The sequence below is a fragment of the Astatotilapia calliptera genome, chromosome 18 (assembly GCF_964374335.1).
Source record: "Astatotilapia calliptera chromosome 18, fAstCal68.1, whole genome shotgun sequence".
In the NCBI taxonomy this organism is placed as follows: domain Eukaryota; kingdom Metazoa; phylum Chordata; class Actinopteri; order Cichliformes; family Cichlidae; genus Astatotilapia; species Astatotilapia calliptera.
This window is the reverse complement of record NC_137439.1, coordinates 9201901-9225886: the sequence shown is the minus strand read 5'-3', so window position 1 is coordinate 9225886 and position 23986 is coordinate 9201901. Positions and strand designations below refer to the sequence as shown.

The window sequence follows — 23986 nt, the reverse complement described above, 5'->3', positions numbered from 1 at the left end:
TTATTTACCTTGTACTTTTAATGTACTTTGAACTATAAATTTTTTAATTGCCATATATAATTTTAGCAGTAAGCTACGCTACCTAATGTATTTGTGATCCAAACTTTCTGCTGAAAACATTACATATACAAGGGCAAAAACAAGAGTGGGAGAAAATGGATGGATGGATATTTCAGAGTTCTTAAAAACAGAGAGCTTTTCATACATTCTCCCAATATATATTTCCATGTGTTATATCACTAAAGGTGGCCAGCTGTTGCACTGCTGGAGGAGATTATGCCATGACTCTCTGAAATCTCACTGTGACCTCCAGGGTGCTGCGTTGTCCTCACTCGTCTCACTGATGTAATGACTGACAGAAGTGGCTTCTGCCATTTCTTCAATAAAACTGCCTCTGCACCAGCACTATGTGATTATCATATATGCCTGACTCGCTGGCATATTTTTAGCAGCAAACAATGAACATGAAGCAGGTGCTGAAGCAATGATCTTATAGCACAGTTTTGATGGAGTATGATGAGAAGGAAACCAAATTTAAGGCCATTTCTTATCAGCCACATCCCTGTATATGAAAGCCTTACTGACTTCAGGGTGAAACTGATAGCCTTGCAACTAGAGTGAATCATTGCTTTGGGAATACACTGAATTTTATTTTCTTGTAAACTGTAATACTAAACTGTAATACTAATAAATAATAAATACTAAAATGACTAAAAGTTTCACAGCCACACTGCAGGTGATCTGGGTCACTTTGGTATGTGGTACTGAATCTGATACATCTGATGTTTTAGAAAGCGACTGCTGTTTGAACGGTCATGTCGCTTTAAATCCGTCTTTTACGTCACTGACACAAGACAGACACCAATTATCAGCGCCGGAGAAGATTCCTGGCCATCCCGTGTAGATGTTAGTGAAACTGTTGGGAAGACAAAGTTGGAGAAATGTGAACATTTTATGTGTACTGTATAATCTGCAGATTCTGACAGACATTTCCAACTATCCTTTGAAGCACCGCTCCTCTCTAAAACAGCAATAAGGATAATTATTAGGCCATATATAAATAACAAAATAACTCTATAACTTAAAACAGAGCGCGTTGTGTGTGACGTCTTCTTTTGCGCATGCGGGCCGCTTTGAGGGGTCACACAAGAGCGCGTTTGCTGTCGCATTTTATTTGTAGTGTGAACAAGCAGACAAAAAATCGGATTTGATCAAAAAATCAGAACTGAGCATTAAGACCTGCAGTGTGAATGTAGCCTAAGAGCCTAATCATAATATTAATGCAGTGTTTGGCTTCAGTTTATAGAAGTTTGATGGCACTTGGCAATGTTGGCTGAAGCATGCCCTTACTATGCCAGTGTTAAGCTACCATCTGACTTCCAGTAGTCCTGGGCCCCACACCACCACCTGCAGTCCTCCTGGCATCCTCCTCCAATCCTGTTCCAGAGTTTTCATCATCAAGGCTAATTTCTGCCTGTAATCTGATTAGGGTTCTGAGCTGCTTTAGCACCCTGCTGTGCTGTCTCTCCCTCTTTCTCTCGGCTCGCTTGCGTGCACGAACACACACCGACATACACACCGGCATTGCACGACTGCCAGTCTGTCCAGGCTGTAGCTTGCTTTGTGGCCAGTCACTCTGCTCTGCGTGTCCGTGTGTGTATATATGTGTGTGCGTGCGAGGTCGTGTCACCACCTCCATCCCTCCTTTTCGGCTTGCTGGTAGCAACCTTCATCTTCACTGCTGCCACTCCTGCTGTCCACCACCATTACCACCACTGTGACCAGAGGGGAGTATAGGCGTAGGCTATCCTTCTGTTCTTCTCCCTAAACATGTTTCGAAACCCATGGATCTCTAGTTACCATGTGAACCATGTGCAGCCCTCTGGCACAGGTAAGGCCTGTTGAAGAGGAAGAGGCTTTAGGAAGACTTTCTTAACCCACTTGAATACCTTTAACTGTCTAGATTAGCTTGGAAGATCCATGCAATTTAGCTCTTAGCTAAGAAAAGTGACAGAGATTGATAGATGAGGTGATTCACCTTGAGACTTCTTATTGGTTGGATCAAACAGTTGTGATATGAGATTTAAACTATGCAAAATTTTTTAAATTAAGATTATGATACTAAAAAGTGTGGTTTAGCTACTCTCATTTAGCACTTTATATTTCAACAGGTAGATGCTCCTGTGGATGCCTTATCTTGTAAATGCACTCTTCATGAAACGCTTTGTAAAAACATCACAAGGTGTATGATGGGAAGACACTGTGTGGAAAGCAAAGCCCTAGTTCACTCAGGGAGTCTATTTTGCACCTCTGAATATTTATAGAAAATCCCTCTCCTCTCCACGCTCACTTTAGGACCGTCAGCAGCCTAAGCCGCTCTCTGGCAGTGCCAGCTTTGATGCTTGTGCTGCTTGTTTTGTTGACAACCTGCAGGCGTTTCCAAGGAAAGACAAGCTGACATCTGTACAAGGGGCTTTCCACCAGAGGAAGTATGTTAGTGAAATCACAGACTGACAGATACATGCAGCTCTACGAATTCCCACAGGCTGTGAAAACGCTGAATGTTTGTGGATTTGAGAACAGATTATGCCAAAGGTTATGGCATTTATTGATCGCACATGTGAAAATACAGAAGTACAGAGTACAGAAGTAGTCATGGACAGCTTTTCAGCAATCTGTGTTTTGTAAACAGAGAAGAGCATAAATTATAAAATGAAGGAGTCTAACAGATTTTGATTTCTCTGAAGTCACCTACATATTACCGAGAAACCCTTAAACTTGATACTTGTCAGGATTTTGCCTTCTCCAGAACCACATCTTTACACATCCACGCTTCCTTCTTACCCTGCAAAACAAAAGTTGCACAGCATTGCCACACAGTCACTCGGGGGCCAAAATAAGATGTTATGGAGGCGTCTGGAGCAGTAATGTGATCGGTCCCCTATACTGGGATACAACTTTACAACAGGCTGCTGTTGCTGTGACATGTGAGCGAGAAGGTCAGATATCAGTTGGGAACTGGATGTGAACTCAGAGTTTTCTTTTTTTGAAGTGAGCTCATTGTGGGGTTGGAAATTTCCTGTGAGAAATGAACCAAGTGTTTAGTTTGAGAAGAGCACAGCAGCAACTCTTGGTCAATCGCTCTATAATATCAACCTATTTTATATCGGTCTTGTGTTTTCCCATCAAAATAATCCTGTGAATTATTTCAAAATGTCTTTGTCTGTCTGTTCCCAGCTTGGTAGGTGTTTTGTCCAAAGCTGGACATGGTTTCGTTTAATATTGATTAAGTTATTTATTGATTGATTTTTGTTTCCTGCATTAAATGTCATTGTTTACTTTAACTTAAATTCTTGTGCCCATGTAAAGAGATTTTCTAATGTTGGTAAAAGGTTGTTGTTTCCTCATAAAAAATTAGATTGTGAATGGGTTGAAGTTTTGATTTTCCTCATCTTTAAATGTCAAAAGAAAAAGAATATAAGGATATATGTCTTGTACTGATTGTTGGATTGGTAGGTGTTATAGTACACTATAAAAAAAAACTCCACCAAGCAACACTGGTGGATATGTATGTTGTTTGAAGTACTTTGAAATCAAATATGGATAAGGACCGAGCAATTCAGTCGTGGATTTATACAAGTTTCAAACACAAAAACACATATTTAAAGTGCAGCTAGACAGGATTTAACACCTCTGGAAAGTGATCGAAGCAACAAGGCTTTTCCATTCTTTCTTGATTGTCTCTAAGCAGTACAATTATAGCATAGTTATACCATGTATGCTACAACCATGCTACCAGAATTGTATGCTTGTAAATACAATAGAGCAAAGATTGTGCCATTCTTTTGTTTTATTGTAAAGTTGTAGTTGTTTTTTTAACATTTAGATGTCATTTTAAAGTTCAAAATAGCTCAGCTGTTCAGAAGGTTTTAAAAAACTTTCTTTATGATGCATATTGAGCTGTTTCTTGTTCCTTTTCTTAAATTTTGTTTCAGGTTTTGTCTTTGATTAGTGGATAAAGAACTCTGTAATACATTATAGTGAAACATACGGTTTATTTACGGGGCGACCGTGGCTCAGGGGGTTGGGAATCGCATCTGTAACCGGAAGGTCGCCGGTTCGATCCCTGGGCTCTCTGTCCTGGTCGTTGTGTCCTTGGGCAAGACACCTTACCTTGCTTGCCTACTGGTGTTGGCCAGAGGGGCCGATGGTGCGATATGGCAGCCTCGCTTCTGTCAGTCTGCCCCAGGGCAGCTGTGGCTACAACCGTAGCTGCGTCCACCAGTGTGTGAATGAATAGTGGCATTGTAAAGTGCTTTGGGTGCCTTGAAAAGCGCTTATATAAATCCAATCCATTATTATTATTTTGATACAGATGCTTCGGTACTTGCAATGCCAACATATATATGTATATATTTATTATTCAAGTTTAACTGTGTCTTGTTTCTCTTCTCAGGATTTGGATCTAAAGCGTCTACCAAACTTTGTACCTCCACCTCGCTGCCAACAGACACCTTAAGGTCAGTAAAGAATAAACTCTCTTTATGTGAAATCACGATGGGATACCAATATTAAAACAATTTAAAAATGGGTTTATAGCAGGTGGATTTATTTATATAGCTACCTATAATGTAAACTAAAAGTAAATGATATGCAGCATTTACTGTTATTTTATGTTTTGTTATCTAGGGACGCATTGAACCGATCTATATGATTTACTTACTCGAGTGCTTTAGCTTATCATGCTTAGTAACCATTAAAAGCTGAGATGCCTGGACCAGCTTATGCTAAGAAACCTTTTAGTTCACATGGAATTAGAGCTATAATACCTCCTTCAGGACCACACTGCACCAAGCTCCGTTTTGCATTAGTTTACAGGACAGCGTTAGTGCTCTGGGGCTACAAGCTAAATAGCTTCACTTCTATATAAATTATAAGACAAAATTAAAGGTATCTGGTCCTAAAAATGAAGAGTAGCACCCTAAAATCTTATTTAAAAGATGACAAGAGCAGCTCAATGAGATTTAATTCTGGATATGTAAGCATGAACAATGTAGTTCAGTTTTAGCTTTATGTTTACTCTTACATCATGTTAGCTCAGCATCACTTCCAGAACTTTAACGCACACAACTGATGTTAAGATTTATGTTTAAGTGATGAATAAAATAGTTGGAGAAGCTACTGGATACAAAAGAAGGGTGAGATTAATTATCCTGGCTTGTGTGATCTGTTCATGCTGCCAAATAAAATCATTAAGAGAAGACCTTAATTGGCGGTTTCTAATTAAGGAATTGATGACCTCTTTCTTAAGTTGGATCTTAATAGAAGCTACACCAGCTGAGCTTCAGCGTTACAGCTTTTACCTCTTTAGGACAGGTCAGCTGAGGAAGAGTTGTTGTGAGGGCTAAAGAGGAATTTAGTTGGCTATCTGAGGTTTAGAGCATCATTCGTTTTCTTTGGGTTGACTTTAGACTTCCTGATTAAAAGAATAGAAGTTTATTGCATCATAAGTTTCATATTGGTTTGTGTCTTCTTCTCTTCTTTTTCAGTTTTCAGAGTGACTTCTCCTTGAATGACAAGACCGCTTTGGTCAAGAGTGTTTCAGATACAGATGCCAAACTTCTGGTTGTCCTCCCCAAAGGTGGGCTTCACTTCTAAACACTTACAAAAAATAACACAGAATAAATTAATGTTTAGTTAGTCATGCCATTTCTTTAACTCAAATTTCTGGTCCTACTTTTAGTTTCAGAGTTGAAGAAATATTTTGAGGGAGCGGTCAGAAAGGATTTGGGAATGAACAGGTATTTTCAAGAACGACAACGTATTTTGATGTAAACATGTCAAAGATTTCCTTCACTTCTAACCTGCACCTGCTGTATGTTGTCTCCAACAGGAAGGAGAGGATAGCCCGGCGCCTGGAGGGCATTGAAAGTGATGCACCACCTGCACTGGTGCCTGGTGGATTGGTCGCCAACAGGATGCTTGAGGAGGATCCCCCACGATACACCCGTGCCTCAGACCCCTGTGAGCCTTGCGTGATGGGTAAGCATGGGATGATGCATTGCTGGACTGTGCTGCTTTAATTGGACTACTGAAATATGTCTCAACAATTGAAGAGGACCTCATTTCTAACTCTATATATGCTTTAATAGACTCTGTTAGAGTAGGTTGGCATAGTTGGGTTTTTGTGCAGACCCACAGCTCATTGTCTGTCTGAAACAAGGGGAAACCTCCCTCTTTAAGACATCCTATCCTCAGGTTAACAGATTTTTTTATGCAAGGTGCATCAGCATGCACAGATCAGATGGAAAGTACAGGAAGTCAGCCTCAGGAACAACATAGGGAATCCTGTCAGCTTTTAAAATACAAAAACTCAACATGACACTTCTGAAACAATTTGGAGCTTTTGAAATAATGGAATGAAACCACATTGGAGATGCAATGTCAGTGTGTGTATTCCCAGAATTGGTGTTATCTCAACATACCTTTGAGCAATCAAGCACCCCTGAAACTGCTTGTAATTGCATGTTGCCACAGTTTGCAAGATGGGAAGTAAAAAAGTGATACGAATGTCTGAGAATGTTCTGTTTCACCACATCAGAAAAATGTCACCCTTGTGTAAACTGCATCTGTGTTTTTTACAAAATGTATTTTGTACAATCATGTGAAAAGGAACATTTTCTCAGGACTACACAATCACTCTATGATTCAGCAGTAGTAGTTTTCTGTATGACTTTATCAGTCTCTCACATAACTGTCGAGGAGTTTTGGCCAACTGCTCTTTACAGCATTGATTCAGCTCATTGAGGTTTGTGGGCATCTGTTTATGGACAGCTCTCTTGAGGTCCCACCAAAGCATTTCAATCAGGTTGAGGTCTGGACTTTGACTGGGCCGCCGTAACACCTTGACCATTTTTGTTTTCAGCTACTCTAAGCTGTTGTAGATTTACTTCTGTGCTTGGGATCATTGTCCTGTTCCATGACACAATTTTGGCCAAGCTTTAGCTGTCAGACTAATGGGCTCTTTGACGCTACAATACATTGGTAAACTTTTGGTGAACTGAATTATGGTCGACTGCCCAGACCCTGTAGCAAAACAAACCCAAATCATCAACCCTCAACCATCCTGTTTGACAGTTGGTCGGAAGTGTTTATTTTGTTATACATCTCTTGTTTTTCTTCAAACATGGTGCTGCACGTTCTGGCCAAACTTCGCTTTGGTCTTGTCCGTCCAAAGAGCATTGTTCCAGAAGTCTTGTGGTTTGTTCAGATGCAGCATAACAAACTTATGCCATGCTCATGTTCTTCTTAGAGAAATTGGGCTTTCTCCTGGCAGTGCTTCCAAATAAGCCATACCATGCTAACTGAGGCCTGTAGACTTTAAGATGAAAGCTGGAAAGAAAGCTGGAAAACCTGTCAAAATACAGGTAAACGTCCAAAATGTATGCCATCCTTCCCAAAAAGTTGAATCTGTTTATCTGGAGGTCGCGTTTTCAGTGGGAGAAACGTTTCATCACTCATCCAAGTGACTTCTTCAGTCTCAGCTGCCTGCTAGTTTCCCCAACCTTATAAAGCACAATTGCACAATGACTGGAAGTAGCCCACTGAATGAACAATGGGCTGTGAGGTCAGTTCCTTGATCATTAATATGCAAATTCTCATGACCATTGATCAACAACCACTGATCAAAGCCTGCGGATCAATGGCCATGAGTATTTCACAGAGAGTTGGGGAATGGCGGCAATCACAGCAAGATGGTGACAGATGTACCCTTAGGCCCCCTCCTCGATTCAGCGATGGTCTTTCCCTTTTTACATAATTAGCCTCCTTGACTCCCCGCTCAAACCTGTAGACTGCGGAGTCCTGACCTGAGGAGTTAGCTCTTCTGTGTTGTGCCATCCGTTTCACCAGAGGTTGTTTGGTTTCCCCGATGTATAAGTCCTGGCAATCCTCTTGGCACTTAACAGCGTACACTACATTACTCTGTTTGTCGGGGGACCCGATCCTTGGGGCAGACCAATTTTTGGCGCCGCGTGTTTTAGGGTTTAAAAGCCACGGAGATGCGGTGTTTACAAAAAATGCGTCTCAACTGTTCCAATACTCCTGAGACATATGGGATCACTAAGGGTTTTCGCTTATCCTTCACATTTTCCAAAGCCATTCAGCAGACTGGATTGGGGTCTTTGCCAGGATGATTCTGGCCTGGGATTATGTCATTGTGTTATCACACTCAGTTAATAAAATGCATTTGATTAGCAGCACCTGGCATCTACTTTTCCCCTTAATTCTTAAAGAAGTGTTAGGGATATGCTAGTTTTTCACAGGCCTGCATTGAGTTCTGTGAAGAATGTTCTTTTTCACATGAATCTAAACTTGATCTCTTGAGCATTGTTCTGCTGTAAGTGTGACTCAACTTCAACATTTTCAGTTTACAAACGTGTGACATGATTTTGGTATCATTTTTAGTTCTCCAGGGTTATTGCTGATAATTAATGAAGTATTTTTACTATTTACCACAGTGAAACGCTACAGCCGAGAGGAGACGGTGGCTCCACAGAAGCAGGTGTCATCTCCTGACAGGTCACCTCAGGTCAAAGGTGGTGCTGGCAGCAGCCGCCCAGAGCCAGTGTTGGTTTATGTTGACCCAGTAACACTATCCACCTCTTCTACACCCACATCTGGCCCCACAGAATCCACAAACCTCAGTTCTAAGGCTGAGCGCATCGCCCGCTACAAAGCTGAGCGCCGGCGCCAGCTCTCAGAGCGTTATGGCATCCTCCTGGATCAGGAAGCGGACAGCGATTATATACCACGCTACCGTTCCAGGCGTGATCCAGACTCCGCTGACAGACAAACTACTGCCAGGCGAGACAGGGACAGACCAGAAGTAGAGACAGAAGGACGCGACCCTAGGGTGCCGTACCGCTCTGGAGTGGGCAGGGTTTCCATGAGGACTCACCCAGATCCTGCGCCTGTTAGCACATCAAGCTCCTCCGAGTCAAACCAAGCCCCTCCCCCCTCTCAAGAAAGACCAAGCCGATTTTCAGAACGGGAAAGAGTGATGAATATGGAGAACTATCGGCGTGGTGGAGCTCAGGAGCGCTCAGTCTCTTCTAGAACAAGGACTCAGGAACAGCATCCAGCCCAGCCCCAACAACAACAGCAACCCCACCAGCAAGATGCTGCCCAGCAGGAGCCAAGTCCAGCCACCACCCGGGACTACAGCATTGCAGCAGTGCCCAGCTCCCCTCGCACTGCCCGCCGGGCATCCCTGCCCTCCACTCGCTACGGCATCTCACCTGGGGATTTATTCATTGAGCAGCAGGCCCAGAGCATCCTAAACAGGCAGGGGTAAGATGACAAAATAAAACAAATTGCATGCAGTCAGGTTAAACTTTGTTATCTTTTACACTAATACCAAAATACAGCACAAGTATATGTTAATATAACTCCAAAAAATTAGATTAGAATAATAAAATACTGCATAAATACTAACACCCCACATAAATTATTGTTAGCTAAACTTCTGTTATTGTATTCCTACTTTAGCATAACATTATTGATTCTCCTATTTTGTTGTGTGGTTTTACTCCATGCACCTGCAAATACTTTAAGATTTTACTGCTGTCAGTAGTGCATCAGTGATCATACCATAACATTTCTGATGCTTCTTTTTCAGTTAATATTTCTTAATAATCCTTTTCATATGCTAATTTTTAATTACTTTTTCATCATTACAAATTCAAATTATTATAAAATATTTATTTGCAATCTTGTTAGAATTTGGTGTTTGTAAAAAAAAAGCTTGAAAGAAGTATTTTATCTTTTCAAAATCTATAACCTGGAGTTTGTGGCTCCCATTATCTGCTGAGCTTCTTAGCTTGTGGCTTTTACCACTGTGTCAGTGCTAGGATCTTTCTGGACTGTGGGCCCAGCTCAGTCACACTTGGCCTGCTCCAGTTTCACATAGAAAGAGGCTCTGGGGAGCTCATCAAGGAAAGGTTGTACGTGAGAGGGATGATTACAGGGCTGGATTTTGCTTGCCTTTAGAGGCGAACCTCACTTAACAGCAGCCTGGTTCATTAAGCAAAGAGTTTGTCAGTTTCTATTATAAACCTGAAGACGCCACCACAAAAGGAACGAGACGCTTAATGGATGTGAACGAATTCAGGGTGATGACACTGTGGCAAATCTTATATGAAGCCTATAAATAATGTTCTTACTTATTAAACTTGACTCTTGTTGTAGTTGTAGTTGTCGCACAGTCCAGCTGCTTAGTGCACATTTGGTCTCTAAGAACTTGAGCAGAAGTTTCTCTCAGGGTTTGATACTGATGCATGAAATCATCCTGTAGCCTGGCCGCCCTGTCAAAGAGCGACTGGTCTCTCAACACAGACTCAGAGAGTGATGCTCAGACAGACTTCACCTGGCCCTCAAGGTACAGTCCACTTGGGATGCCGTTAGCGTCAAACCCCACCAATTGCCCACTGTCCACTGGGTACATATGGTTTTATAACACAGCACTGAGGCACTAAATAAAGTCCAGGTTATGATTGCTCATGTGATATTTTCAGGTAAAAACCAGGCTGTGCTTTTCTTTTAATGCAGTCCTTTTCTGGGAATAATGGTGTGCAGAAGGAGTTTGAAATGTCTTAAGTGCAATTTTCCTAAAAGCCTTGAATAAAGCCTTGAACAATTTTGAAACCTGCTTACTTATATAATATAATACTCCTGACAATACTGTGACAAGTAAATGTAATAACATAATAAACTTGAAAGAAAAATGTTTCCAGTGGACAGTCAGCTAAATCTTTTCCATACATCAAAAGCATAACTATTCACAATTATTTTTAATTCATTAATAATTCCCACTATAATTGACATCATAGTCTCTCATTTAACAGTTGTTTGGTGTTCTGAGGGTTTTTCCTTTTTCAACTGACAAAGTTTAATTTCTAACATTTTTTAATTCAAAGATTTACCTAAAACCGCATCTCACACGATCAGTTTGAAATTTTCAGTTTGAAATAGGCACTAGATTTTGGCGAGCAGTTGATAAGTGTTAGTGAAACGGAGTTGATGGGGTGACAACATTTGAAAGCTCCAGACCCTGACCTGAGTCGGCCGCAGACCTACTGACTTGGCACTTGTCAGCAAGGCTGTACTCACATGCCCCCTCCTCAGGTTCTGGCCTGTTAGCATCTATGAAACTATATCTCAGTCTTACACTGGATCACTTACTTATAATGTTGTGGAATAAGGAGCTTACATTAATGATTTTAAAATGTTCTAAAATGGTTTTGTGAGGTAAACTGGTAGAAAACTGAAGTTTTATCTGAGTTTTGCTGTTAAAAAAGTGTGAAGACTTTGGCTATATGTGGATTTCTGGAGAGGACAGTGGCATAGATAAGAAATACAGCCAGTTTGCAAATAGCTGGTGAAATGATGAACACTAAAATTCTCAAATGAACACTCGAATGAATAAGTGAAATTAACAAGGTGTGGTATGACTTAGTCAGACCTTTCACCAGACTATTATGCATCACAGCACATCACAGCAACATCAAAAATAATGGTGCTTATTTGTAAAGTTTATTGGTTCTTTTAGGGCGCTTATTTTAATCACTTTTTCTTGAATGCACCCAAATGACTGTGACTTCTGTTTGTCCTTGTCAGCTGCTTATTCTAGCTGGTATTAGAGTACAAGAGGGACTCTTTTAGGTCTTTCATGCCATGTCAGATAAAGCAGAGGCACATCAATTATGTGTGGCTTAGTGGTGTACAATGAGATTAGTGCAACCTTTAGCTACCAAGGGTTATAAAGTTGTAGATAAAAATAGTTTGACTGACTTTTTTGGCATCGGAGAGAGAGAGGGACACTTGGATTCAAATTTAAACCTAGGACATGCTATACCTGAGAGCTGGAATTGGTCTTGTGATAGCCTCATGTTTGTGTTCTTTATGTCTGACATTGTCTAGTTGGAATTAATGGAATTGAAATTAGGTTTTGATGGGGTTTTTTCTTCAGACAATACAACGGTTGTCAGTTTATGTAATTATTTACCAAACTTTGTGTAAGGCAGATTTACTGGATGTGATTAAATAGTGCAGAATTTGGCAAGTATCCCCTTTGCACCTTTATATTGCACTGTTTCTGATTCAGATTTGTAATTTCACCATATATTACAAACTTACACAGAAAGAATTTTCTGTCAGTCTGACACAGCCTTTTTGATGTTAGATGTCCAGCTATGACCTTAAGGCCAAAGTGTATCAAGCCAGCCGCATGACCAGGAACAAGTTTATTTTATAGTTGACACTTTTGCATTCCTTGGGTCAGACTGTCAACACAAAGTGCCATCGTGTGGCAGATTTGGAAACATGCAGCTTCCCAAAAATTTAAATAAAGTTGAAGAGTTGCCAATTTTGATGGTGAAAGTGAAGGCGATCATCGCAAATTGTTAATGTGCATATGGAAGAGGGCCGGTCAGGTAGAGACAAACTTCAGAGTAAATTGGGTAAGGGCTTTAATTTCTATTTCTATTTATTTATTATTTATTTTTTAGTGGAACTCTGGATTACAACTTATATACCCTTGTGTTTGAGTTGAGTTTTGGGCTTAGAGGAAATAGTAGTTTCAAATTGAACTGGAAGCTCAGTTTCCCTTGTGCATTCCTTTTTCCAAGAATCCGAGTAAGGGAACGATTGTCCAGGGATGAAACTGTCAAGAGGCCTCCTGACTGCAGTCCTGATAGGCACCAGGATAACAGACATCGTATTCAAGGGAGCACAGCTCAATATACGCGACAGCATTCAGAACCCACCCAGCAAAGGACAGTTCCCCAGCCTCAGCACAGCCTAGGCTACCATCCGATTCATGGGCAAATACCCTACCCTACTTCGAACTCCGACTACCAACACTCTGGCCCTGCTATGGACTCTCAGCCCTATTTGGCCATGATTCCATTAGAACCAAGTGCCAGACCTTCTGAACCCCCTGAAGTACAACCACGAAGAAGAGTTAGTTCTGACCAAATCTATGCTGCCCATAGGGAGGCACGATTGGAAGCGAGGCAAGCCCTAAAGGAAGAAGTCCAAACAGAGGGCCTGTTAAAGAGCAGGAAAGCTGTGTTGCCCTCAGAGATACGGCGAAGGGAAAGGAGTGTGGATGACACACATAGGGGACGACATGAAGATGCAGACTGGCAGAACAAAAGTCCAGAACGAAGGAGGGCAAGTCGAGGTGAGGAAGACTGGGATTGGGAGAGACCAAGGGAGAGGGGGAGGGAGAGAAATGTTGAAAGGATCAGAGAATGGAGGAGAGAGCTTGGCCATGACGGCCTAGAGGAAAGAGCATTTAGATCATCGCAGCCCAGACAGCATCAATCCTCTGACCCTATATGCTATCAAGAGCCCCAAATTCAGCAAGCAGGGCCTCTAATGCATCAGCACCACAACAGACAGCATGCTGCACAACTTCAACAACAAGACCCGCAAATGCAACATAAGTATGACCACGTGAGACAGCAAGTGGAGAGTCAAAGACAACAACAGGCTCAAAGACAACAGGAGTTGGAGCTACAAAGACATAAGACTGTACGTCAACAGCAAGACTCCCAGGAGAAACAACATCCCCAAATACACCAGGAGTCTGAGCATCACAGGCAGCAGCAGCAGGCTCCATCTGGGCACCAGAGGCTTAACTCAGCCTACCTCCAGAAGGGCTCCTCTTTGCCTCAGGCCAGACACAGAAGCACGGAGATGAGTGGAGGGTCCAAACTCAAGACACGAACCCGCTCCATGTCAGATATAGGTATAAGCCAGCATGCTGTCCTGTATGGTATGGACATCGGCAGAGAGGCATCCAGGACCGGCCCTGCACCAGGAATGGCTAACGGGGAGACGGGCACCCTGGACACAAGGGTGTCAGTGGCACAGCTGCGACACTCTTATCTGGAAAATGCAAACCGGAAACCAGAATTGTAGGTCCACTGAGCATGGGCTCTGTGTTGCATTGCTAAATAACTGTCTAACAGTGCATTAATAAGCTGGTGCAAATAAATAATACAGTGGCAATCTGAGAAAATAATGGTGATGCATTTTATGTGGCATGGAAGGTGTGAAATACTGTTGTGTTTCATTACATTTCTGCAAACTGTTTTGACAGTTGGGTCACAGCTGCATGTTACCATCAAGTAACTGACCTTTATATTTGTGTTGCAGTTAGGTCTGTGTGTCTGCTTTTATTTTATTTTTTTAACCCAAGTGCGTCTGAAGGTAATATGTTAAATTAAAAAAACAAGACCAACTATCTTTATTATTGGTTTAAATGTACTTTTCCTTTTTGTTGTCTTCGTCACACTTTCCAAATTCATCCATTCCTCCAAAGTGAGACTACTAAAGTAGATCTCTCAGCTGTGGAAGTAGATCCGTCTAGCAGCAGTGATCGGGACAGGGGTGTTCGCAGACCTCGGCGCTACATCACTCCAGGAGACAGTCGAATGTCGGAGAGGTTTAGGACCCAGCCCATCACATCTGCAGAGCGTTTGGAGTCTGATAGGTACAAGAGGAGGTTTCTGTACTAGGAACTCCTTATAACAAGTCCATTGACAAAGGAAAAAACACAGAATGGCATGAAAGAGCATGACTCTGCACCGGCCATAAGGTTATGGTCCCGTGGTCAAAAGATTAAATGAAATATGGTATAAATTCAGAGGAATGATGTATTTTTATGTCTTCTACAGGTCTCGTCTGAGCCCTTCACAACTACAGGATGCTGAAGGCGAGTACAGTCTATCAGAGAAAATGTATTTAGTTTAAAAACTGTTTAAGGAAATTTTCACAACTTTTGCAATATATAATTATGCATATAACATAATTCTTCCTTTTTAAAAGCAGATGAAGAAAAACTGGATGAGAGAGCTAAGATGAGTGTGGCTGCAAAGAGGTCTCTCTTCAGGGTAAATTATTCATAACACAGGATTAATGCTGTTAAACCGTTTTAAAATCATAGTTTCAAAAGCTGAAATTTGGCTTAGATCACCTTTGGTGAGTTATCTGAGTATACACGGAGGTTGAAACAGGTATACGTTTTGTTTTGATACAGGAACTTGAAAGAACATTGGAGGGTGGTGTTCCCAAACCACGCTCACGAAATGCGGCTGTAGAAAGACGTCTGAGAAGAGTTCAGGACCGCTCACACACACAGCCTGTCACCAACAAGGAGGTGGTCAATGCTTCAAGGTAGATGGGCATTTTGAAGCTTTTCTTTTCCTTTACTCCTTCCCTTCATTTTTAAAAGTCATTTCTCTGCTCCTATCTGTAATTTTCTGTGCCTCTCTTGTCTTTTTCTTCCTTTCTCTTTGACACATCTGAAGACACTTCTATTTCTGCCTTCCATCACCTTAATTTCACTGTTTTTTTCTGTATATATATATATATATATATGTCCTTTTCTCCACTTTAAGTGATCCTGCCACATCTTCACAACCTCCGGTTTTCCACAGTAATCTAGATAATGTGTCCGGATCCAGAGTAGGCAGCACCAGTGTGACTAGCATCAGGTGGGCTCTGATGTTTTCCTGAGTGTACGTGTGATATTAATGTACTTAGTCAAACAACTCTGCTCAGACAAGTATATAAAGACTGGTGATGTGTAAAATATCTCCCTGGACCCAAAAGGGTGGATGCTGGGGTGGTGGATGGGTTGAAACAGAAGATGGTAACGCAGGGCAGCAGCATCGACATAAGGGAGAAATGGGATGTTTTCCAGCATAAAAATAAATTTATGAATTTTATAGAGAAGAGGGTGCGTTACAATGTATAGTAAAAAATTATATTTAGCACTGAAGGCATCTAGCCATTATGCTTGATTAAAAATAATAATAAAAAATACTCTTTAATAATGCACTTAGAGAATTGGGGTAATTTATAAACTGGAATAATTTATGTTATCCAAGAATTTACTGATATATTGGGGGTTCTTTTGGGTGCGTTCGTTCATAAAACAGTCCAAAAGCAGGAAAAGTCAGACGCAGGTAGTAAAATACAAATTGTCTTTAATAAGACATTAAGAGAAAAATGGCAATAAAACGTGCTATTGAGCTTTTCTGGATAAGTCCCAAATTAGGTTAGGAGGAGCAGGTCGACTTCAGTCCAAGAAGTAAACAAGAATAAAGAACAAAAGAGAGCAAAAAGATAGCCTGAAAAGCTGCACATGAACAACCCTTACATTTGCTTCAAGCAAATCCCTCCATTGAATGACATCCACACATATGAATTGGAGAGATCTGCATGATGTTTGTGCTCTAAATAAAGCTAAAACCCACAACCACACCTAGTTTCTAACTACCCTTTCCTATTTAATTTGCCATGTTGTTTGCGGTTAATAAATCTCCGTCTCCCTCTCCTGGTTGCAGTGCTGATGTGCTCATCCAGCTCACCTTACCTTGTTATTTCTGCCCCCCTCATGTCCTGCTTCTTTGCTGTGTGCACCTTATACGAGATAGAAGACACTGCTTACACAATAACTCATTCAGAACTTTAAACATTCAGTTTCCAAGCATCACTGCTTCTTGCAGTGATTTTCACATGCAGGTCACAAACCTCGGTGAAGGAAAAGGTTGCATATCACCAGAAAGGTTAAAGCGTGAGCTCACGTGTCTTGCAGTTTGTTTAACAGGCCAGGTTTAACTCAGCACACTACTGCAAACATTCAGCTGCATTATATGATTATCAGTCATCTGTGGGCTGATCTGCTTATGCCTCTGTTGCTGTGACTGTAATCTGACACAGCTGCCACAGCCATTTACTCATCAGGTAAACTTATAAAGTATATAAAAAGCAGACTTTAAGGATGCTGCTCTGCAGGTGGTTAAAGTATCAAAAAGCAAATTTGAAACTCTATAATAATGTTTTGTTGTTGTTGTTTTTTTTTTTTTAACAATTATTACTCTATTAACTCAAAGAAATATTTTTGTGTGCTTTCAGTGGCACAATTTTCCATTTAATCCAAGTCAAAGGCAGATATCGCTGTAGTATAAAAATGTCCCAGGTTAAAGTAAACATTTATTTATTTTTTTAAATCAGTCACTGACATCCCTTTGTCTCTACCCCAGCATTCAGGGTTCCTCTCAGCCAGGCTCAACAGTCCAGGAGCAGGACAAGGAAAGCCAGGAGCACCAGAAACCAGCTCAGGCTTCCACTGCAGAGGTGGAGGTAAATGGCCAGGAAGGTGTCCCAGAGGAGCCAGACCTTTCCACGCTCAGTTTGTCTGAGAAAATGGCCCTGTTCAACCGCCTCGCCCATTCTACAGGCAAGACTGGTGAGGGGACTCGAGGGGACACCCGCCAGCGCAGAGCTAATGCTCGTTTTCAGACTCAACCTATCACCCAGGGAGAGGTGAAGAAGGTACAATAATTTCACCTTTTGCAATGTCAATATACAAAGATCCCTAACGACCACTACTACTTCTTCTACTTTTCTTCTAACATATATGAGCAAAGCTCTGTGCAATACATGTTATAATTAGATTTGTTTTATTCAAAACTGACGTGGGATTAGACATAAAATAAGGCACAAAAATTGGTAGAAGTATATAGAAAAGAGACTGAAAGAAATAACATGAAAGACTGCAATGCTCAACAAAAAGTGCAAAGAAAGCAGAGAAAATTGGCTGAAAACAAACAAAGGGAACAATTACAACTAACAACAATGAAATTGTGTAAGTAGTGATAAAATGAATTGAATGATATTCTTGTTTATCACAAAAGCTCTAGAGTAAAAGCAAATTTCTGCAGGAGGTTAACAATTTTCTGATGTGCAGACAAAAGTGTAATTTAATTAGAATGAACAATAGATCATCTAGAGTTTCTTTGCTGTAAGATTTGTGAAAAACCTGCAAACATTTTACTTTTAGGTTACTTCCAGTGACTGCAGTGAGCACCACGAACAGTTTGCCTCAGTGCTTTAGCGACAGCTGACGTGGTTCTCTGTGCAGAGGGATGACTTTTACATAGCACAAAAAAGGTCACAGAGTTTATTTTGCACTTGTGTTTTTTTTAAACTTTACTAGCCTCCATATGTCACAAATGACTAGAAGTCCACAAATGGGAGGCCTGACACAATTTTCATTTATCACATTAATGTTGTTGTTTCCAGAGCTACCCTGAATTTTATAATACTGTATATATTAGTAAGGGTGAAAAATGAAAACGTTCCTCCCCGGCATCCTCTGACAAAGATAACCTGACATCACGCTGAGATATTTTATAAAAGGTCGACTTTATCTCCACCATGTTCTTAGCAGTGAGTCATAGTCAATACCTGGTTTCCACACAGGAAGATGAGCTGGCAGTAACCTCTGCGGTGTGCAATGGTGACTTAGAGACCAGTCAGGAGGAACATGTAAGACCCCTGCTGCATTTGTGGAGCTTATGATTGGTTGCATTGAAAAATCCCGCCAGGACTGATCTGATCAGGTCCTGCTAGAAGCCAGTGTTTGTGTCTAGTGGCTTTTGGTGTCGGTTAAAAATGAATTTTATTTTGCCTCAATGTTAGATGTGTGTACTCTTTGCAAAACAGCATGTAATTAAAAGTTCCGGTTGAGTTTTTTTGTTATCTGTGGCTATGTTTTTTAATGGTTGCTGCTTCTGGGACATGCTTGTTCCCTGCATAACAAGCATGGGATATTCAAATGCAAGCAAATACAGCTCTTTAGTTTGTTTAGTCCTGAAGTAACTTCTGTTGCAAAAGAAATGCTTACCTGTGGATTTAGTATGTGGATAGATGTGATACTGAATGTGTACAAAATTTGGTGAGACCTTGAATTGCAAACAAAATCAGTGTGTTGTAGTGGTGTGGAGCTTTAGCATGTTATTGATGACTGGTTATTTCCGTAAATGTATAAGCTACCTGTGCTGGAGCACCTTGAGGAAGAGACATAAACTACACAATGTAGGAGATAACATCAATACAGCTTTGATGCACTTTTCTGGCTTTTAAAGTTTAATTCCTAACCACAGATGACATATTAAAGATAAACTGCATAGTGTAGTGCTTTACACTTTGGCCTAACAAGCGAAAGAGCCTCAGGTTGTTCCCAGCAGGAGACAAAAACTCTTGGCTGTTGTGTCAGGAAGTCATCGGGAAAGTGTGTACTTGCGGTTGGCTGTCTTTTATATACAGTGTGTGTTTCTAACTAATCCTTTGACTGACTCTTGTTTGAAAGATTCAAATCAAGTGTCAAATTTTAAATCCAGCTTTATTTTTTAGCTCATCATGCTCCAGTACTTTAAAGTATTAGGGTGTCTGTATTCATTAACTTCTTGTTGCTCAAGAATTTCAGGTGCATTTTAATTCAATTCAATTTTATTTATACAACTCCACAATGGTTGAGGTGCTTTAAATTGTGAGGTAAAGACCCTACACTGCACTGATCACTCCATGATGCCACACTGGTTAACAAAAATGGAAGTATGAACCTAATTAAAAGGAAATTACTGAGCTGTGTTTAAGTATGACGACGTGGCTAAGATGTATATTATCAGGTAATTGTGTGAATGACAGCTACTGCTGTGGCTTCAGTTGTGCTGTGATTGCTGCTTTCCTTCCTCTCAACAGTCCACATGTTTCTTCCCTACCTTTTGGCCTCTTTGCCATCCTGTCGTCTGTCTGTTCACCATCACATCCACATAGGCCTACGTTCTGCAACCTGTCCCTCCATTGAGTTCTAATTTGTCTGCTTTAATTGTATTCACGTCCTCCGCCCTTCATATCGATCCCTTCACCTCTTCTGTTGTTCTGTCTTTTGTGTCCCGACTTTCTCACACGACTCCTGCTGTTCTTGCAGCTGAAAAATAGCGGCGAGATCAAACTGGAGCCCCTGTCAGCCTCCCTGGTTCGATCGGTGGCAGCTGTCACCTCCCAGGCCTCCATCGCCATGGTAACCAAGGCGTCAGGCAGCATTGCCGGTGATGATGATGGTCTCCGTTTAGAGAAGTCCACTGCCGTCACCTACATCCCTGCCCAACAACAGGCTTCCAGTAGCAACAGCATTCACCAGGAGAGGGCGCCGAAGTACTTCTCCATGACCCAGAGTGGGGACCCAGGCCACCCAGAGTCTGAGCTCAACTCCTCCCCTCATCCCTTCCCTGAGAGCCAGGAGAAATTTGGGGCCCCTCCTGCTCCCACCTCCTCAACTGATCACAGGCAGGAGGAGGAGAGCCGGAGAGCACCGAAAGAGGAGGAGGTGAGGCAAAGACAGCAGGGAGGAGCCAGAGAAGCCGGCCAAGGCAGCAGCATTAAGGGTAAGCGGCACTCCCCCGACAGGGACAGAGACGACAGGCAGCAGCATCCCCGGCTTCAGCACTTTGCCGAGCCCTCTTTGTGGGGGGGCGAGTCAGAGTCTCTGCCCAGCTGGAGAGCCGCAGACGGAGACTCCCACGAGAACAGAGACAGAGCAGAGGGAGGAGGACGAGGAAAAGGAGGCTACCTGAGGGAGGCTGCAGCAGCGCACAGTTCCTCCACACATGAGCAGGAGAGAGGCAGTGGCCCGGTCTCAGGTAGGAAGCTTCTCTGTTGATTATAACATAAAGAGATGGAGATAATTGGGGTGATGGGTGGGTGGGTGGGGGCAGGGGGTGGGGGGATTGAGAGAAGGATGGACAAAGATATAAAAATAGAAGGGGCAAAAAGAAAAGACAAAATGGAAATGACAAAAAGACAGAAGGAGAAATGTCTGGGGAAGGGGCTGCTCTCATTATCCTCATTGTCTCATGCAGCATGCTCCCACGCATGATTGGTTTTTGCTGGCTGCACACACACTTGTCCCAGCTGGGGGTGTTTGATTTGGCTGATACAGAAAGAGAGAGGGAGAGGCGTCTGAGACTGCATCTAATTAGCATATTTTTCCATGAATTTACCTCGTGGCTTCTTTGTCTGGAAAGAGGAAGCCCTTTCCTAACATGCTGTTGATCAGCTAAGATTTTTATATAGAACTGTCTCTCCTCACTGCTGTGGCCTCTACAGGGGCTGTCATCCCTTTTGCACCACATTACGCCTGTGGCTTAGCTGTGCACATGCTACAGTAAAATAGGCCTGACCTGTTTTTATGTACTAATGCACAGAGTGTCCAGGGGTGGTCCTTTCCCATGCATGCACACAAACAGTACATGCAGAGATGAAAGCCCTCATTGAGAGAGTGCAGAGCAATTGTTGGACACTTAAATAAAGCAGGTAGAGGACAAGAGGGACACAATGGAAGGCTTGTCTGCAGGCTATAGCCTTATTTACTTCTGCATGAGTAAATCTTCACTATAGTAAGATCCTTTATACGAGCTTATCATGATTCACTGGGGAAATACCACAACATGCCTAAAAGCCTTAATAAGACACATGTTAAGCCTACTGTGTAGTTGTCCTTCTGACTGTGGCCAGAGTTTTTCACCATACTGTGAGGTATCTCCACAGTATATTTAATACACATTAAGTGGGGATAGTCTGGGATTCCTCCCTGCAGGAAATCCTGATCATCTCACACTTTACTTTCTATGCAGCATTTTTATTTTCTGTATCAGTATAGTGGACATTTTTTAAAAGAAACAGAAAACTGCACTGTAATGCAGCGAGGCTCTCTGGTATTCTGTGCTGCTTTCAAAAATATTTCCAGTGTAATATTATTCCTGCTATCCCTGCTGAGTCAACATACATATAGATTTACTTTGCTGCCCTCCTAACTTTGCCTCGCTCCAGAGAGTGTAATGAACTAACAGTGTCATATCAGGCTTTTCTGTTTTTGTTTGCCCAAAGGGCCATTTGTCACCTGCTCACATTAATAATTACGTTTCTTTTAATAGCTCAGATACCCATGTTCAAAACTTTGTGCACACTTTAAAGTATGTCAAGTATATCTGTGCTTTCAGGTGATTCAGAGGATATTCGTGTGCATCTCAGATATGTTTCTGAGGGTGAAAACACAGGCAGGCAGAAAGATAAGATAGCACACTAGCAACAAAACATATTCAAAAAGTTGCTCAAAGCTTCTTCTTCTTACATATAACTTGCAGAGTAACAAGTTAACAAAAGCATTTTTCATTGGTGGGAAAAATGTTTTTGCTCAAAATATTGAGGTGAACGTGTCTTCTAACGTCTGCAACTATGTGACTCGAACTTAAATCCGACAAAATCGTTTCCCTGTGTGCATGCATGCATTTCACGGAGTTGGTGCACAAACAGATATATGGTAACCTCATCTTCGTGTTTAGTAACACATGAATCCATTTCCAGATAATTATCGGAGTATTTACACTGTGATTGTTTGCAAAAAAGGGTTCTTTCAAAAAAATGCTTCAGGAACGTTTTGATATATTCAAATTTATAAGAGACAAACAAAATTATAATCAGTTCAGTGAAAAGAACAATGTGGTCATTTCCAATAAACCCAGCGCTAAAATATCAGATGGAGCTTCCCTAAATTCATCAGCCAACAAACAAAAAGTGAAAGGTAGATTTTAAAGAGCCTTTAAACTAATGCTACACCCACACAGTGCGTTTTAAAAGTTGACTTTGACTTTTCTGTTAGTTTAATTTAGTTTTACCTTTTAGGGCTCCTGCATCCATGCTAATATGTTTTTACTTCAAAACACTGCTAACATCTACACTGTTTCACCGCATTAACACCAATTAAGGTGGGACTATTGAAAATACTGCTGAACCAGATGTAGTTTGAAAAGTCTTAGTTCAAGATATAGACTGTATATAAAAGTTGAACATAGAAATGCTTTAATTCTTGCCTTTGGTTGGAAAAAGAAATCTGAGAACGTAGAAGTCTGAAAAGATGAAAGGTGTAATGTTGTATTTCAGGCTGTTGAAAAGATTTGAATTTTACCCAGTTCCCAAACAGATCCATGTTCACTCCCACTCAGCAATTTTCTGTTGAAAAGAGTTACTAAAAACTTCTAAATGGTAACCATTGTATATATAAAGTATAAAAAAATTTGCATGCCATTTATTGTAAAACCAAAAATTGTTTGCACGGACAGGGATGAAGTGGTAAACAGTGTCATCTCACAGCAAGCTCATCTGAGGAATTTCCAGAGGTATCATATCCTCTCAGATTTTAAACAAGTGTAATCACAGTGGGACATATTTTCCATATTTTCACATCTGGAAAAGTTATCTTTTTAATATTTTTTCAACAGGTTTTGATGGAAGGCCTGTGGCACATAATCTTTTATGTAAATATCTGTAATTTTGATCAGTTAATATTAGGGATGGGTACCGGTGTCCGGTGCCATCTGACATAAACGGTAGTAACCAGACCGAAAAGCAGCGCACATTTCGGTGCTTTTTTTTCCTGAGCTGTGATACACTTTTAGCCAATCATTTTACGTTTCCGAGGATAGTAGGCGGGGCCAGGTACGTACGTTCTGTTAGAGCAGAGCCACAGATTAAAAATGCCCAAGGCGAAGCGGTCAAAATTCTGGCTGTACTTCATAGCAAAATATGCAAACTCAGCAGCCTGCAACAAGTGCTTTAAGCTGATACTGTGATACTGTCAAAGGAGGTAACACCAAGAATCCGATTAAACAGCTGGCGACGCATAGCGTTTTTTTTTAAAGTCCAGACATGCGCCGTATTTGATAGCTTGCTGCGAGACCTCACACCGTGCACGTCGGGTGGGTTGCCAGTTATCGGACCCGGAGCAACATCCCCCAAAAACCCGAAGAATAGAGTCCTGGCCCCTAGCTCTGCCAGTGTAGCAGAAATGATGAGGATGATGATGGCAGCAGCAGCCGTTCTTCTCTGCATGAGTAGCTTCATGTTGTTCGTGTGTAATTTACGTTGCGTACGCTAACCACGTTATTACATTAATGCATGTAAGGTGAACTAGCAAACATCATCATAGCTACATGCGGCTGTCCTCTTGTTTGATGGCAGATGCTCCCTTCACCCTGGCCAAAAAGGCTAAAATGACCAAAGAAAAAGT

The 23986-nt window shown here is 41.5% G+C and overlaps 1 protein-coding gene across 22 annotated transcripts in view; it reads left to right on the top strand.

Annotated features, from left to right (window-relative positions):
* LOC113011185 (supervillin) overlaps positions 1-23986 on the top strand; it is a 56076-nt gene that overhangs the window by 6878 nt on the left and 25212 nt on the right. For 6 of the 22 annotated variants that reach the window (XM_080292498.1, XM_080292489.1, XM_080292488.1 and 3 more), the window contains exons 1-16: positions 1597-1891; positions 4457-4520; positions 5550-5641; positions 5744-5801; positions 5894-6042; positions 8520-9351; positions 10355-10438; positions 12687-13982; positions 14390-14560; positions 14745-14782; positions 14899-14960; positions 15107-15243; positions 15468-15563; positions 17118-17409; positions 18340-18405; positions 19850-20561. In XM_080292498.1, coding sequence (XP_080148624.1) covers positions 1831-1891; positions 4457-4520; positions 5550-5641; positions 5744-5801; positions 5894-6042; positions 8520-9351; positions 10355-10438; positions 12687-13982; positions 14390-14560; positions 14745-14782; positions 14899-14960; positions 15107-15243; positions 15468-15563; positions 17118-17409; positions 18340-18405; positions 19850-20561 — 4210 coding nt within the window. In that variant the 5' untranslated portion in view covers positions 1597-1830. Of the gene's footprint in view, positions 1-1590; positions 1892-4456; positions 4521-5549; positions 5642-5743; positions 5802-5893; positions 6043-8519; positions 9352-10354; positions 10439-12686; positions 13983-14389; positions 14561-14744; positions 14783-14898; positions 14961-15106; positions 15244-15467; positions 15564-17117; positions 17410-18339; positions 18406-19849; positions 20562-23986 lie in introns of those variants that run through there. The other 16 variants (XM_080292491.1, XM_080292486.1, XM_080292487.1 and 13 more) reach the window with 16 other exon arrangements.